Source organism: Podarcis filfolensis (assembly GCF_964270895.1).
Source record: "Podarcis filfolensis genome assembly, chromosome: 7".
NCBI lineage: Eukaryota > Metazoa > Chordata > Lepidosauria > Squamata > Lacertidae > Podarcis > Podarcis filfolensis.
In genome coordinates, this window is record NC_139603.1 from 64,032,736 (window position 1) to 64,050,013 (window position 17,278).

The window sequence follows — 17,278 nt, forward strand, 5'->3', positions numbered from 1 at the left end:
GGCAAAAATTTGCACAACGCAAGCAAATTATACTCCAGACTAAATCCAGTGTTTGGAGAATAAGGTTCAAAGTGATAGAGAAACAGCATACACAAGAGATGGGCAAACTCTAACAAGAAAATCCCATTCTGGATTAATTTGGAAATGACTCTATATTATTGTAATCTGCAGCAAATAGCAGCTTTGGGTGGCAAATTTTCAGTGAGTGAATGACATGGGGAGAAATGTATATTTACACTTCCCCTGTTCCACCATCTTGATCTGAGTCTGAAGAAAGAAGATGGGATTCCCAATCACTGGATTCAAAGATTAATATGGAAACAATCTGAGAACAAGTAGAATATTTTAAAAAATCAGAAATCCAAAAGCATCTATTTATAGGTGTGCTGACATGAGGTTACAAAGCAGTGTAAATTCAGGTAGCAAGGCACAGCTCGAAAAAGTGAGGTACTCAAAAGATGGTCTGCAGATCAGGAAGATTTTTTTATTAAAGAACAATAACATGCACAAGAAGCTACGTACCATTTTCTTTGTGGACAAAGGCTCCCTGAGGTGATTCCGGGATACCTTTCCATATTGTGATTGGTTTGGGATAACCAGGATCCATAGTTCTCATATCTTCACTGTACCTCCAGTACCTAATAAACAGAACTACATGATTAGAATATGCATTTATGAATGCCTATTTTCAATGTCAGAAAAGAAACACTGAGTGAAATTATGAAATCAGGGCAACAACATCCTTCCCGCTTTAGGTACATTCCCAGGTAACAAAGGAGTTTTATCTGCTTGCCGATTGGACAGCTGTTTCTAGTAAGGGCACAGTAGATAAAAAGATTTGCCTAGTTTGAAAACCAAATCAACAAGCGCCTTCTGCATAATCAGAACAATTCTGATGCCTAGGGGTTCTACAAAGCCGCACAAGGAGGAACATTATATGCAAAGATCCATAATAATGTTTCAGTTGAAGTTTTAATCACACACAAGCCATTAAACTCTGAGTTAAGGTTCCCACAGCAATCTTAACTCTTCTCTTATGAATGCTTTACAGGAGTCTTTTGTTACCCAATCATGCAATATGCATTAAATAATTCAATATGCTGAATTCTGTACATGCTAAATCTGGGTACAGAGAAATATTTGCAGTAAAACAAAACAACAACAGCAGCAGTAGTGCACAAATTCAGAGTCGCTAAGGCTGTAATCCTATGGATATTTACACAGGAGTAAGCCCCACATAATACAGTGGACCTTACTTCTGAGTAATGTGCACAAGATTACACTTCAATACTATTTTAAAGCAAGGTGTTGTCAATATGCTTAAGATGTGAAGTTTTATTTCTCTGTTACATCTGAATCAGGAAAAGCTGTGAGAGACCCAGAGGGGTATCTGGATGCAATGTTAGACTGCATAAGGGGCAATAAAGTGAGTCTGAATCCTGAGAAGATGGAATCTTGTTGGTTGGGTGGTTACCAGATTTTGCTTATTATGTGGGCTGCTTGTGATTGCCTAACCATGTTCTTGCAATGTGCTGTGAGCAGTGCTCAGCACCAAAAGGTAGAGGAAGCCCCGGTGTTGTCCCAGCCAAAGCAAAGTGGGTTACAACTTTGTAGGCCACACAAAAGGTCGGTCATGAAGGAAGCGCTAAGCCAAAACTTCTGCCCTATCAGTTCAGGGTTCTCTTAATCCTGCTTGTCATGGTTTTTAAAAAATCTGGCTTTAAACATGCAGCTGCACTTCCACCTCCACCTGCATGACAGTGAGTCTTTCAGAAAACAATTGGGTGCTCTTCCGTGTGCATTGAATTGAGCAGGTTATCTTATAGAAATTGCTGGGTTTTCCCCATAATATTTCTAAAAAATAAATCTTTATTCTTGAGGCTTCCTCCCAGCAGAAGTTCACTGTGCATGCCAAATATATTTTGTTGCTGATCTGCCGAAGGCTTTTTGTTTTCAAGATTAAGCTTAAAATCATGTGCGATGTTTTGAGACGAAGTCATTTTAGTTATTAGAAAAAAAGGCTTCTATCCATTCCCTAAAGCATGAATAAAACTCTTTTTTCTTCATGTTTTATGACAGGCGAGAAAAGAGATGAGTGGTCTTTCTGCAGTATTTTCACAGTCAATAAAAATTCACTTTCCGTCACAACTATGTGTCAGAAATTACATATGAATGAAGAGACACACACTGAAGGGGGGAGTATTTAAAAATAAGAAAGCAGTTTGTATAATTTTCATTGAAAATGGCCATTTGATCCTACACTCAGCAAATGCAATATGCATTAGTCTTCCTCAGGTATTAATCACATCATAACATTACTGGGGAATGTTGCCACATTGCTCAACCACCTCTAGACATCTATGCATTCGGTTAGATGTCTGTTCTAAAGAAGCCTGTATGTGAGCTCATCCATAGACTTCTTCACAACAGATATCCCAGCAGGAGCGTCCTTGATACTAGGGAACTGGTCAGTAGTGTGGACCCACCCCCCTGGTAACGATAGACTATATTCTTTACATGATTCAGACATGGAGGCTATCTTAAGTTCTCAGTTCATCAGAGGTTTAACAAAAGAAGAAGAAGAAGAAGAAGAAGAAGAAGAAGAAGAAGAAGAAGAGGAGGAGGAGGAGGAGGAAGAAGAGTTTGGATTTGATATCCTGCCTTTCACTCACTTCAGGAGTCTCAAAGCGGCTTCAGAGAAGCGTGACTGGCCCAAGGTCACCCAGCAGCTGCATGTGGAGGAGCGGAGACGCGAACCCGGTTCCCCAGATTACGAGACTACCGCTCTTAACCACTACACCACACTGGCTCTCGCACAGTCTGAGACATGCTAATTCAGAAGTAAATTTGATTTACTTAATGGCAATCTGACCAATAATTGAGGTCTTTGGGGGAGTGACCGTTAGTGGTCAAATGCATGGCTTATTTTCTCCAGGAGCTGTGTGCTCCATACTGTGGGCCTAATTTTATGGAACTCCTTTACAGTTGAGGTCAGCCAAGCCCCCTCCCATTCAAACTTCTAGCCCATACTGAAGACTTTATTCCAGTAAGTATTTCAAACACCAGGACTGGTGTGATGAGAATGATAGTGAGATTGAACACATTATTGAGAAGAAAATGAAGGCCTTTCAGATCTGGCAAAGAGATAGAAACTGCCACTAAGAAAAAAAACCCTATACCAGTGCTAAGGCTGAGGTTCAAAGAAGAACTAGAGAACTAAAGAACACCTGGTGGATAAAAAAAGCTCAAGAGATTCAGCACTTAGCTGACACTCATGATGCATAGAGTTTCTTTAAAGTCACAACGACCACCTATGGACCAATAAATAATGGGATATGCCCCCTACGCTCAACAGACAGTACCACACTTCTAAAGGATAAAGAAACTATTGCATTACACTGGAAAGAACATTACCAGCATCTCCTTAGCCACAGCTGCTGTCAAAAATTCCACAAAAACAAATTAGAGATGAGCTTTCAGTATCTCCAAATCTGGGAGAGTTGTGTACAGCTATTAGCCAAATGAAAAACAACAAAGCCAGCAGACCTGATGGGATGCCTTCCGATGTCTTCAAAGTGGGCGGAATTGAACTTACACAACAACGTCACAAGCTCATTGAAAAAATCTGGGAGAGAAAGCAGATCCCTGCAGACTTTACGGATGCCAAAATTATCAACCTTTTTTAAAAAAAGGTGATAGAATGGATTGTGGAAACTATCGAGGCATCTCTTTATTAGCTGAGGTCAGCAAAATTCTTGCAAGGATCTTAGCAAACTGTCTTCTAACTATATCTGAGGCTACACTTCCTGAATCCTAAAATGGTTTTCGACCTTCTAGGGGGACATGATTTTCACCACTCAACAGCTTCAAGAAAAATGCAGAGAGCAAAACCAACCCCTGTATATGGTGTTTATTGACCTAAGGCCTTCAACACTGTAAATAGTAATGCCCTGTGGACTGTCCTTCTGAAAATTGGCTGCCCAGATAAATTTGTGAACATCCTCTGGCTCCTCCACGATAATATGACAGCAACAATCGCAGATAACAATGGCTCTCAAAGTGAACCATTCATAGTGGGATCAGAAGTTAAATGGGGTTGTGTTATCGCCACAACTCAATTTATTATTTTCATTGTCATGTTCCTACACATTGTTGAAGGAAAACTCCTCAGTGGGGTAGAAATCATATATCAAACAGATGTGAACTTGAGTATGATGTTAACTTGAGTAGGTTGAAAGCAAAGAGTAAGGTTATTATAACTTCCATCATCAAGCTTCAATATGCTGATGACAACATAGTGTGTGCATACTCAGAGGATGACCTCCAGACCATCCTAAATATCTTCACAGAAGCTTACGAAAAGCTTGGCCTATCACTCAACATCCAAAAAACCAAAGTCCTGCACCAAAAAGCACAAAACAACCCCTCTGCAGTGCCACAAATCCAACTTAACATTGTAACATTGGAAATGTTGATCACTTCTACCTGGGTAGCTATCTTTCCACAAGGGCTGACATTGATGCTGAAATCCAGCATTGCCTGAGCTCTGCGAGTGCAGCTTTCTCCCGATTGAAGTGAAGAGTGTTTGAGGACTGGGACATTCTCAGGGAAACAAAAATGTTTGTTTACAAAGCTACTGTACTACCAACCTTACACTTGTGAAACATGGACCACTTATAAATGTCATCTCTAACTCCTCAAAAGATTTCACCAAGGTGTTTCTGAAAAAAATTGCATATCACTTGAGAAGACAGGCGAACTAATGCCTGTTTACTGGAAAAAGCAAAGATCACCAGTGTTGAAGCAATGATTCTTCAACATCAATGATTCTTCAACATCAACTTCGTTGGACTGGTCATGTTGTACGGATGCCTGATTATCATCCTCCAAAACAGCTTCTCTATTCTGAACTTAAAAATGGAAAGCATAATGCTGGTGGTCAACAAAAGAGGTTTAAATACTCTCTCAAGGAAAATCTTAAAAAATGTAGTATAAACACTGACAACTGGGAAATACTAGTCTACGAGCGGTCCAGTTGGAGAATAGCCTTTACCAAAGGCGTCATGGGCTTTGAAGACGTTCAAACTCAGGACGAAAGGGAGAAACATGCTAAGAGGAAGGCATGTTTGGCAAACCCTCACCTTGATCAACTCCCACCCAGATACCTATGTCCCCACTGTGGAACAACATGGGGATCCAAAACTGGCCTCCACAGTCACTTACGGACTCACTGTTAAAACAGTGTTTATGGAAGACAATCTTACTCAGCTATGACTGATTGCCAAAGAAGAAAGAAGAGTCCAGTAGGTATTTTAACTGAATTCTGTTTTTATAGCTTTAATCTTTATTGTGTACTATTCGATTTAAGCACCATATAAATGCCCCAGAATTATATTATATGGGGGAGGGTATTTATTGTTTTTGTTTTGCTCCTGTTTTTATTATATAATTTATGTTTTTATCTTGTATGTTTACATTGTCAGTCATCCTGAGATGTACGGATGAAGGGTAGTATACAAACTGAATAAATAAATAATAATAATAATAAAATAATAATAAAATAAATAAATGTATAAACCAAATCAAACACAGAGCTTAATTCTCAGGATTTTTTTAATATTTTTTTTTAGAGGAAGGGTGCACAGAATCTGCCTGCACTTAGATTAACATCACTGAACAAATGAAGTCCATCTTTCCATGTACAGATAAAGAGATTCACTAGTGGCAAAATTCAAAGATAAAATGGGTTTGATCACCATGGCCTCCAATTACAAAGCTGCAAGTGAGTTCAGAAACAGGGTAATAAGGGGAAGAGCCAACTGGTTTTTTATAAAAAAGCAAAAACAAAACCAACAGGCATTCAAGCAAAGTATAGATAAAGTCCTCTGGCACTATTTGCTTTAGCAAATTTAACTGAGTTCTGCCGGGCAAACCCTACTTCATGGGATTAATTCAAGATTGTACTCAGTAGAAAAATCAGCATAGATTTATCCAGCATGGTTGTGTACTTTTCTATTTATATCACTTCCTTGGGACTTCCTCATTCATGTGTACATTCTCCTTGTGGTTTTCCAGGCACATTTTTCTCCTAAGAGGACTACAGCATATTTTCACGATCTTAGCAGGGAGGCAATTTTGCTCCTTTGACTTTGGCATCACCTCTCGCCTGTCTCTTTCATGCCTGACAACCTCATTGCTACTAAAGAAGCAACGGTGGGTTGTCCTAATTCAGAAAGAAAACCGTAATAGGCTTATTCATGCAATTAAAACCAGCAGGAGGATTCAACTCTAACATTACATTAAGGGCGGGGGGAGGAAGGTGATATAAACAATATGTACTGTGAAGCTTAGTGGGATATGGGCTTATTCCCACTGGTGGTCAATATCCTGTAATAGCTCAATTATCTTAGCATGGCTCATGTTCTTCGATCTTCTTCTTACATACTGTATTGCATTTATGTCCTGCTGAGGTTCATTATGCTTGTTACAGTTCTAAGTAGCAGCCTCTCCATCAGCAGAAGTTTCCTTTGATAGTTCCCTCTAGGTTGATTTTTTTAAAGTACATTGCTCAAGCTAATAGTATTTTAGGAAGACCTTGACTTAGCATAGCTGCCTTTGGAAATAAACCTACTATACAAAACCTCAATCAAATAAAACTTACAGAAAGTGTAAGTCACAAATGCAGAAACAGGATGGCAACCATTGTCTTGGTCCCAAGAACCTGCAGGTTGAAAACTGTTGCCCAGGAATAAACTTTTAAAAAAATAACAAATCTCCCTATCTGCAGGAGACAAACTATAGGACAGGTTTTGTTCACAGTAGATGCTGATTGCAATATGCTTGAAATTAAACATACTTTTCAGGCGTCAAGATGTTGCCTACTTCTTCTCCCAAGGCTGGTACACAGAAAAGAAGGCTCCATTTATAAAACTGATTGTGACAGTCTTCATAATATAGACTTATATAGCTCAGAAAGGCAAACAAAATTAGCAGCACAGTTGGGGAAAAGATTTAAACAGCATGCATGCTTGCAGGGATGCAACTGAGAGTCTCACACACTCCATAGAGCTCCTACTGCCTATGGTGCCCAGTAAAATTGTTGGTGCTATATTCTTCTCTGTCTCTCTTTTTATTTCTTTTTATCTTTATTTCTTATTTCTTTATTTCTTGTGTTTTCTCTTTCACATTTTCCTTCTATCCACTCTACTTTTGCCTGCGTTTTATCTTTTGAGAAATGCACAGGAAGGTGATGGATGGAAGGTGAAAGATCCTGTATGAGAGACAGGGAAGGGGAAATCTCCCAAGGTGGGAGGCTGGGAGAAGGAAGGGAAGCTACCAGGTGACTCCTGGGAAGGTCCATACCCTTTTGTGTGAAACAAGCGTTAAGTTCTACCTCTGCTAGAGCGCTTTGTATTTTTTCTTTCTTCTCCTCTTTCTCTTTTTTCCCTTTTATGTTATTTTCTTTTTTCATTTTCATTTAGATTAATCTGTTTTTATTGTATTTTATGCTGAAAATATATATATGAAAAAACACCAGGAAATCTAGTTACACACACAGGGTTCATTCCCTGAATTGCATATATAGACAATGTTATTCAATATACTGAGAGCTTCTATACATTCAAGTGCTTCCAAGTGGATTTGAATATCAGAGGAAGGCCCATAACTATTTACAGCTGCACAGCTGTGACCTGACCATGAAGGAAATGAGGAAAAGTCCATTCTCCTGTGGTTTCTATAAGCATCTAGGCAACAGGAGTTGCACTTTGGTCAGTGCTACACATTCAGGAGCTCCAAATCTCACACAGAGCTTCCAAATAAGTAAGGACATCTCAGTGTTAAGGTAGCTCCATATATATCTCCCTTGTGAAAGGTTGAAATCATTGAGATACTATCAAAGTAGAAAACATGAGCTAGGCAGAAAAATATTTTGGTGGTGCCAAGATCCCCTTAAGACAGATAGAAGTCACAGCATGACTTCCCATCGCCTTTAGGGTCCAAGGGGGAATTGATTCATGCCCCTGTACTAGACGTTCTGCTCTTCTAATCTTTCTGCAGAAGGACAAAACACTAGGACCAATCTTTGCCACAGCTTCATCTTGGTCCAAAATAAGGCAGCAGGAAGTTGGGGAGACAGAGCAGCAGGGAACTGGAGTAAGGTAGAGCTAAATCTCCTTCCTCTTCTATCAGTGCTTGTTTGCCATGTTGAGGTAAACCCTGCTTAACTACCAAGAGCACTGAGGATTAAAACAATGCATTAACAAAAGTCACAGTTCATTTTAGAAGCAATCCATGCACAACACTTGCTTCACACAAATAACATAATGCATAAAGCTAAATTGCTCTGAGAGTACGAAGCAGATTGTAGGTCTTCTGTCATCTTCCATTTCTGTCATCAAACTCATACTGAAATTGTAACACTTTGTTTTCAGTGTTGTGACCCTAAATTCTTTTGTGCTAGGATTTCAAAAGTACCAGCACAGAAGTGAAGGGAGATAGAAAAATATGCAAATTCATTGAAAACTTTCAGTACCTAGGTCTCTGAAGTTATTTGACATCACCTGTAAGATGTATATAAAACAATTAATTGCAGGCTAAATGAAAATAAATGACAAAATGAACGTGCACAGTAGAACCTGAAACCTCAGAAACTTGCTTCCCTTGACAGAGATTATTTATAATAGTTGGGCAAACACAAAAGATACAGATCTTAACCTGTGTGGAAGCGTACATATAAAGCCTTGAAATAGTAAACAGTCAACCCAACACTAAAAATTCCATGTGTGTAATATTTTTCACAAGGCCATTGGAAAACAAAGGGACACAACCAGTCATACACAAATGCTATGAAAATAACAGGTTGATTACTCCCTTCCAGGATGAATATACCAACCTATCTCCTTTGAAGAAGTAGGTTTTCCCAACGTCTTCCCACCAAATTGCTGAATCAATACCATGGGGTGGAATCCCACTGCCCAATGTTATCAAATCGTGAGGATATCCTGGCTGGAGAGTAGTGTCCTTGAAGACCCAGAACTTGTTACCTGAGAGCAGAGGGAAGGGAGAAAGATCCACATTAGCTTCTCGTACTATCATTTGTTGATAAATGTATCCAACAGGCTCTTTCCCCTGAACTCTCTCCAAGAAATATGTAAGACATTAATTAGAAAAAAGAACACAACAGAACACAATGCAGATATCAACATATGAACCAATATCCAGACATTGGCTGTCATTCCTCAGAATTCCAAATATGCTGCAGAATCCAAAATTCGAAATGGAGCAGGCCGCCACAATTTGTGCTGTGGATCACCAAGCTGAAAGCAGCTCGTCAACCATGAATGGTGGCCCACCAAGGGACTTCATATGCTGCTTGGCTGTAAAAATGGGTTGTGGTGAGCTGATGATTCATGGCTGCTTTTGGTAGGTCATGAGAGGTGGAGGCCTGCTGTATTTGAATTCTGCAGCATATTATGATCTGCCATGGAGTGAAAGGCTTTGTCTGTGGTAAGATCAAGAAATGCCCAAGTTTAGCAAGCTGCTTGAGCTACAGAACTGGAAAAACTTCAGCTGATGATGTAGTTCCTTAGAAGCAGGCTGTCAATTTGTAGTGCGGACGTGCCGCAAGACACCCTTAGGCATAGAAGCTAATGGGAAAGTGGATACATTTCTCAACACCAATCATTTTAGAAAATGACATGTACAAAAATGGGAACCCATATCCTTTCTTGTGCTTAACAAAGTATCCAGGCAGACTTGCCTCACGTACACATATCGGCCCTTAGGCACTGTTTTTGTTACAAACATTTTTAAAGGAAACTTTAGTTCACCCCAAAGATTGAGGATCAAGTCTGCGCTAGAGTCACTGTGATGGAAAAAACAGAGGGTTGTTTCACGGTTTGTTTTATAGAGATCCCTCAGCGGCATTAAATAAGGGAAGTCTTAAAGAGTAATAAGAGGATGTAGGGGGAAAATCAGGAAATAGTTTGGTTTCTTCAGCCAGTATCTTTGAGATTTACAGCATCTCCTTTTGTCACATTTTTAATTAGGAAATGGGATACAGTTTCAATCCTTCCCATGCTCAACTTGCGAACTAAATCTTTCATCAGCTCCTTTGCAACTGCTTAACAATCCGCTTTCAAGCATGAGAATGCTCCTACTCCTATTTTTCAGATACATTCTTCTTATTCATGAAAACATTCACGTCATTCTATCGCCTCCCCAATATGCATCACTAGCAGTTGGGGTTGTTACAACTTACCTGGATGGAAGTTGGGTAGGGCAGAGTGATGGTGAGGTCAGGACTATGAAGACACACCAGTGGGAGGGCAAGAGAGGTTCTGCCGGTGTGTCTTGGTAGCCCCAACCTCACTGCCCCACCCAGTGCCATCCAGATAAGCTACAGAGAGCAGCACTGTGGCTCTGATCTACCACACAAATGTGGCATACTGATATGCACCATTGTTTTGATGCTCTCCTCCCCAGTGGAACACATCCAAGATATTCAGGATCCATTCAGGTGCTTTTAAACTGCATTCATAGCAAAGGGATGATGATGCACGTGCTGCTTCTATCTCAAACCATGTCACAATGAGTGGAGAGAACTGAAGGGGGATAGTAGGTGTGTTTGTCTGAACGTAAATACGTTCCCTGTGATTGGGAACAGTGTGTGAACAGGATTTTCGATCACAAGGAGGATTGCAATTATTCCGTCCAACATATTTATGACCCAATGAATCCAGCCCAGAGACCAGTGCCTCCTCAATAAGCATCACTGCCCTTTCTCCCTTTGTGTCCATCTGTGGGCCACTGTTGGCTTTCAGGTTCACGGCACCAGACTGTATTGCTTCGTGGCACACAAGTTGCACAGACATGTCTTACACTGTGTGACCCTTGTGCATGGTTTCCTGAACAATAACTACAAAAGTACCTAACACTGCATAGGCAAATGGAACTACGAGTTATATTTGCCTCTCAGATCCTACCCAGCTGATACCTTTTCCTCTGATATTTAGGACTAAACAAATTTAAACTCTAGAAGCTATCTGGATATATGTTATTTGAGTCTCTTGGGCAATGGCAACAGTAATTATTTATATGCAAGATTTCTATTGGTTTCAGACTGATGGAGATGTATTATGCATGCAGGAGATGACGGGCTTATACTGCCACAGCTGTCATCATTATTTGTAGCATGCGCCGTATATAACAAACTCAAGATTTACATGACTGCAGGTTTCTTTGAGAGAGAAAGTTTATTTTCTGATTCTTCAGCTTAAGGAGTTATATGAGAAAGCATCTGGATTTCAGTAGGAGAAGGAGGTCAGAGAGCTGCACATTTCAGGAGTTTCAGCAAAGAAACAGAACGAGAGCCTTCAATCTGAGAAGTGCATACTGAAAAGGAATTTAAGATAAGGAGCAGGCAAATTTTTTTTTAAAAAAATTATCAAGTTGAAAAATTTACCTGTGGGGATCAGTTCCAACGTTATCTATCACTCTTTGTGGTGAGCACAGTTTAGTTTAGTTAGGTGGGTGCTGAACAAGGCAGGCCATAATATTTGTATTGTCTCTACCATGCATTTCAGCCCAAATGTGTGTACTGTCTCTCCCCCTCTCCCTACAGCCCTTATGGTGGAGGGGTAATATTTGATAAGTCCTCTAATGAACTCTCCAAACAGCATTGGATGAGTCACTATCACACCCTCTGTTTGGAATCTGTACAATGGGAATATCAATGCCCTTTATCTCAGGGCTTTAGAAAGGTTAAGTATGAGAGATTCTAAAGTGTTCCATCTGTATGTTAAAAGTGCTATAAAATTAACATTGACATTTATATTTACCTCATGTAGCAAAGAGATTAAAAGTGTTAGCAGGTTACTGGAAAGTTCCTTATTTCAAATCTCAGAGCAGTCAGGAATCATTAGGCAAGTTGCTATCTCTGAGCCAAAGCAAATACTTTTTAAAATTTATTATTATTATTATTATTATTTGTTTTTATTACCCACCCTTCAAGAAGGTCCCAAGTTGGGTTACAGCATATAGAAACACAATGCAATTAAAACAATAAAAAACTAACCCCACCCATAACCCCCAAACAATAATTCAATACAACACATTACGAGGAGGGTACCATAGCCAAATTGTTCAATTTTCAAAGAAAAGACAAATAAATCTGCTCTCTCAGAAGCATTGAGCCTGGTTCCAAAAAGTCACAAGGAGGATTGAAAATATGTCGAAAGAATTAAAAGACCTACTAGGTGTCTTCTTTGAATAAACAGTCTTGCTATTTAATCCATCCATGTGATTTCAAGGGCCTTCAAGAGCTAGTAGGCGCAGATGCTAATCTTTCGGTTAAACTCTTTTACAGTGTTGCAAATATTGCATAACACTACATGCAGACAACAGGGTTTTTTTCTGGCCAGCCTTCCTATTAAGCTGTTCTATGGCACAGTGGCACAGAGAGAACAGGTGAGAAGCTGGGCTGCAAATGTCTCTTGCTGTTTTGCATTTATCTACAAGACTTCACTTGATCCTCAAGCTCATCCTATCTGTATCACATATCCATTGTGCTTTCAGCAGGCCTTTTCCTTACAGTTGCTTCACTTAAATAAAATAAAATCCCTGGATTTCTATGCGAGCCCTATCCCCTAATTCTCTACTTTACGATCTTTTAAGTGATAGTGCAATTCACAATCTATCATTGACTTGTAGGAGAAAACTGGATTCGATAGGGCTCACTCTAACTGATTTTGAAATTTCTGATCCCAAAGATACATGGGAAATTATCAGGAAGACTCTTACAGAAAAAAAGTGTTCTTGCCATGCTTGAGGTTGCAAAGCACAGCACCTGCTCTCCTATCCACTTAAATCTCCCTTTGTGTAGAGATTTCCAAAAGGGATACATGACAAATCTGAAGAAACATGAATCGTGTAGGCTGTTTATGCTGGCCAGATTTAACATGTTTCCCTCGGTGGTAGTGAGAGGAAGATACTTAGCTATCCCAGAATCAGAGCGTCTCTGCAAGTGCGGAAGGCGGGAACCTGATACTCTGGAGCATATATTCTTTTCCTGTGATTTTGGCAGTTATGCCAGAGGAAAATTGTTTGAGGCCCTAGAATTTAATAGACAGATTTTTACACAACCAACTGTTCAGGACCTGCTGGCGGACAGCGATGATCAGGTTACTATTGTGGTGGCTGAATTTTTGAGTGCTGTCCATGGAGAAAGAGTGGGCCATGATGAGGAGACTTAGTGGTTCTTAATGGTAGGTGATGTTGCTGTGTTGTATTATATTATCTATGTACATCAATTTATTTTTGGAGTTAAGAATAGGACTGGGATAAATTGTGTTCACTGAGCCCATATTTTATACAGTTTGTACATGATGTTTGTTTGATATTGTGTGGTGTGCTATGCCTAATAAAGGATTTTGAATTGAATTGAATTGATTTCTATGCAGGCAGTGTTACTTGCTTCTTACCCATATCCTGCCAGTAAATTTTAGCTTTCAAAATGAAGCTGTCAAATAGTGGGATGAGTGGTGTTGAAAGTTATGGCAGCACCAGTGTGAATTTTACAACAACTTTGCTACTGCTGCATTTGGGCTTGGCACAAGTTTTAGCGCTGCCGATGCCTTTGACAGTTAGCTTTTAGCACTGCTTAAATTTCTTGTCACACTAGGAAGAATTTCACAATCTGCATCCCTGCCAGTTAAAAAATATTTACAGACTTATCTGGCATTTCCTCATTACCTATCCTACAGGAAAACCACCATGGAATGCTATGAAAGAATATTGCTATATTTTAATTAGGTGTTCATGCTATATTACCGAACAGCAAAGTTTCTGTACATTCTGAGCCGTTATGCAGAAGATTAAGTACATATCTACGCACTAAATAGATAAATAAACATGGGTTTTATGCTATTTGTTTCATTTTTTCACTCAAATATCAACTTAAAATGATATTTTACACTTCCATTTGGGATAGTAAAATGCTATTTTCAATCGATATTTGAATGGCCATACAGCACTTTAATGAAATCCAGCCAAGATTTCATAGAAGGAAGATACATTTCAAAATAGGTATATTTTGAATATACCAACTGTACTAAAGAGATAGGGTTTTCTTCTGGCCTCACCTGCAACTGGTGTGTGGCCTTCTGAAAGCTGACCCATGTTTGAGCGGGTCCGGGGCCGTGCAATGTCACTGCGCCATGCATGCATGCTGTCAGCACACCCCACAGCATGCTCACGGTGTGTGTACACGCCCCACGGCATGCTGACGTCACTCGCACACACCATGGGGAGGGAGGGCTGATGTACCATGAAGATGCCCCATGGAGTGCATGTGCAGAGCTTTGGAGGAGCCTTGACCCCCTGCCCCCCTACAGCTAGCCTGTCCCAACTCACCCTTCTTCTACGCATTCAATGTACAGTCATACCTCTTGTTACGTTTGGTTCAGGTTACGTTCTTTCAGGATACGTTCCGCGGCGACCCGGAAGTAATGGAACGGGTTACTTCCGGGTTTCACGGCTCGCGCATGTGCAGACGCTCAAAATGACATCATGCACATGCGCAGAAGTGGTGAATCATGACCCACACACACGCAGACGCGGGTCGCGTTCTACTCATGTTGTGAATGGAGCTCCAGAATGGATCCCGTTCGCAACCAGAGGTACCACTGTATGTGGATATATAGTCTTAATAGGGGTCTTCAGGCAGATTTTAACATTATACAACTCTAATCACTGACGTGTGAATTAAAAACAACAACAACTCTCAGTTGTCGGATGAATTTTAATTAATTGATCTTCCTCTGTAAAATGGTACATTATTAGGAGTATAGATGAAATGAATCCAGCTTGAGCCGATTATCCCTTTTTTCTTTTTTCTTTGGTACACAGGGCAAGAAAAGAATAACTAAGTGCTAGAATGTCTAAGATTTCCCATTCACTGTATTATGAAACAATATTTGAACCATATATTTTAAAAGCTTCATGTTCTTGAGAAATTTCTAAAACTGATTTAAAAAAAAAATAGGGGTCAGCTGAGAAAAGCCAGAAACGTTGGCTCTGCCCATTGGCTCTCTCCCACACAGGCAAGGCATAGCCTTTTGAAGTTCCTCTCCTTCAGCCTCAATGGTGAAAGAGGCTTGGCAAAGCTCTCCCCTTTGGCTTGGCATTACAAGAGTTTAAATGGCCCTTTGGCCAAGTCTTGGCTTGAGAGAAAATGGCTTAGGATTCCATAGGCCTAAAAGGAGAATGTAGAATCCAAATGAAATTAAAATAACTAAATAGAAGTCACATGCAATCACAGACTGAACAGACAGCAAGGCTGTGATAGGAGATAATGATATAGGAAACACAGGGTGAAGACAGACAGACTTTCTGTGTGTGGTAGAATTGGTTTTGACACTGACCTGAGCAAGTGGTGCTCAACCAGAAGCATGAAAAGCGACCCAGGAAAGACAAGGCACCATGGGACGTCACTGTGCTCCATGAAGAAAGCCAACCATGAGGATTTCACAGCCTATACTGGCCTCTTATTGAGGCTTCCCACAGAAATTAGAAGCTCCTCCCATCCCCATTGATAATCATTTATTTTGTTTGCATTGGCTCAAAGAGAGTCTAGTTGAAAGAACAGTGCCTCAGGATATGGACTTAGAGGCAGTAAATTATGGGAGGGGGAGCATTTAATGTTCCTATCAGACATGTTCTTTTGCCATTTAAATTGGTCTCCTCAGATTCAGGTTAGGACAGATTCAGGTTGAAAAACAGACTCTCCTCTGTTGTGTCTCATTTTGCCCTGGGACCATATTGTCCCAAAGTTCTGGGAAGGGGGTCAGATGATGCTCCTTCCCTTTGAAGATTTTCCTAAATAGCCCCAAGTGCTGTGCTGCCACAGTCACCTATACTATCTAGCATGCTGGATGTCTAGCATGGAAATGTGACCATGTGGTAGAACCATAGAACCGTAGAGTTGGAAGGAGCCACGGGGGTCATATAGTCCAACCCGCTGCAATGCAGCAATTTCCCCCCCAATGTGGGGCTCGAACACACAGCCCTGAGATTAAGAGCCTCATGCTCTGCCAACTGAGCTATCCCAATGTTTAAGACTGGATTCATAAATTTGCCCCTGCAAATCTGAATTTTCAGCAACAGTATTGCACTGCATGTTAGTCTGTGACGAAGAACCTACCACAGATATAGGACAGTGGCTTAGCTATATCAAATGGAAGAAGGGTGGTAGGAATGTAATGTATATCCACAAAAAACCAGCCTTGCCAATGGCAACTGACATTTCCTTCACTAAGTGATTTTCATAGGACCCATAATTTGTTATGTAAGGGACTTTCCTAAGAAAGAGTGCGGACAAAATATGTTTGCCATATTATAATAAAGGCAGTTGTTTCAAAGTTGCTTAAGGGTTCAAAGTAAAAGTAATCTTCTAGAGAAGGATTAGAGGACAACATGCTTCTGAGAGGTGTAAAATGATTAGATAAATCTAAAAGAAAAATGGTTCTGCAGACTCATCTTACTCTGAAATTTCATTACATGGTAATAAAACATGATTGAATTCTGTGGTTTGCATGCAGTAATATAAACATAACACATGGGGAGGAAAAGATTCAGGCCTTTTCTGAAGATTAAAAATGTTTTTGTCTGCAGTGTGTGTCTGCTGGCTCTTACAACAGATGCCAGTGGACCATATTACAAAAGCAGTGAACATGACAACAAATTGGCAGTGTTTACTTGGGAGTAAGCAACATATAGTTAAATGGTGATTACTCCCAAGAAAGTGTGCACGGGACTGGTGACTAAGATTCATTATTTCTATTTCAGAGCATAGGAGAAAAATGGAGTTGGGCTACAGTAAATGGTTCTTCTTCATCAGGCCATCTATCAATCACTGTGAAAGAATATTCAAAGTCTAAGCTAATGGTCCTTAGCAAACAGGAAGAATGCAGCTTTCATCATACATATGAAGATACATTGAGTTGGTCAACTATGTTCTACTCAGAGTACTCACTGAAATTAATGTACCTAAGTCAGCCATCTTTATTCATTTCAATGAATTAATTAATTCCAAGTATGACTAACATGGGCTACAACCTAACTCACTTATGGACACTATTGGGGCACTTCCCTGTCCCCTAAAACACTGAAGTTTCAAGTATGAACACTAGAAACCAATTAGACAGAAATTCTCCACACACTCTAACATCTAGAAAGTCAAGTGAAGACATCCTTGAAACATACTACATGAAGGCAGGAT

General features: G+C 40.1%; 1 protein-coding gene across 2 annotated transcripts in view; it reads right to left on the reverse strand.

Moving 5' to 3' along the window:
- Nucleotides 1–17,278, reverse strand: part of MMP16 (matrix metallopeptidase 16) — a 180,010-nt gene that overhangs the window by 19,158 nt on the left and 143,574 nt on the right. For both annotated transcript variants that reach the window (XM_083623336.1, XM_083623335.1), the window contains 2 exons: nt 8,894–9,044; nt 523–638 (listed from right to left, as the gene is read on the reverse strand). In XM_083623336.1, coding sequence (XP_083479462.1) covers nt 523–638; nt 8,894–9,044 — 267 coding nt within the window. The remainder of the gene's footprint in view (nt 1–522; nt 639–8,893; nt 9,045–17,278) is intronic.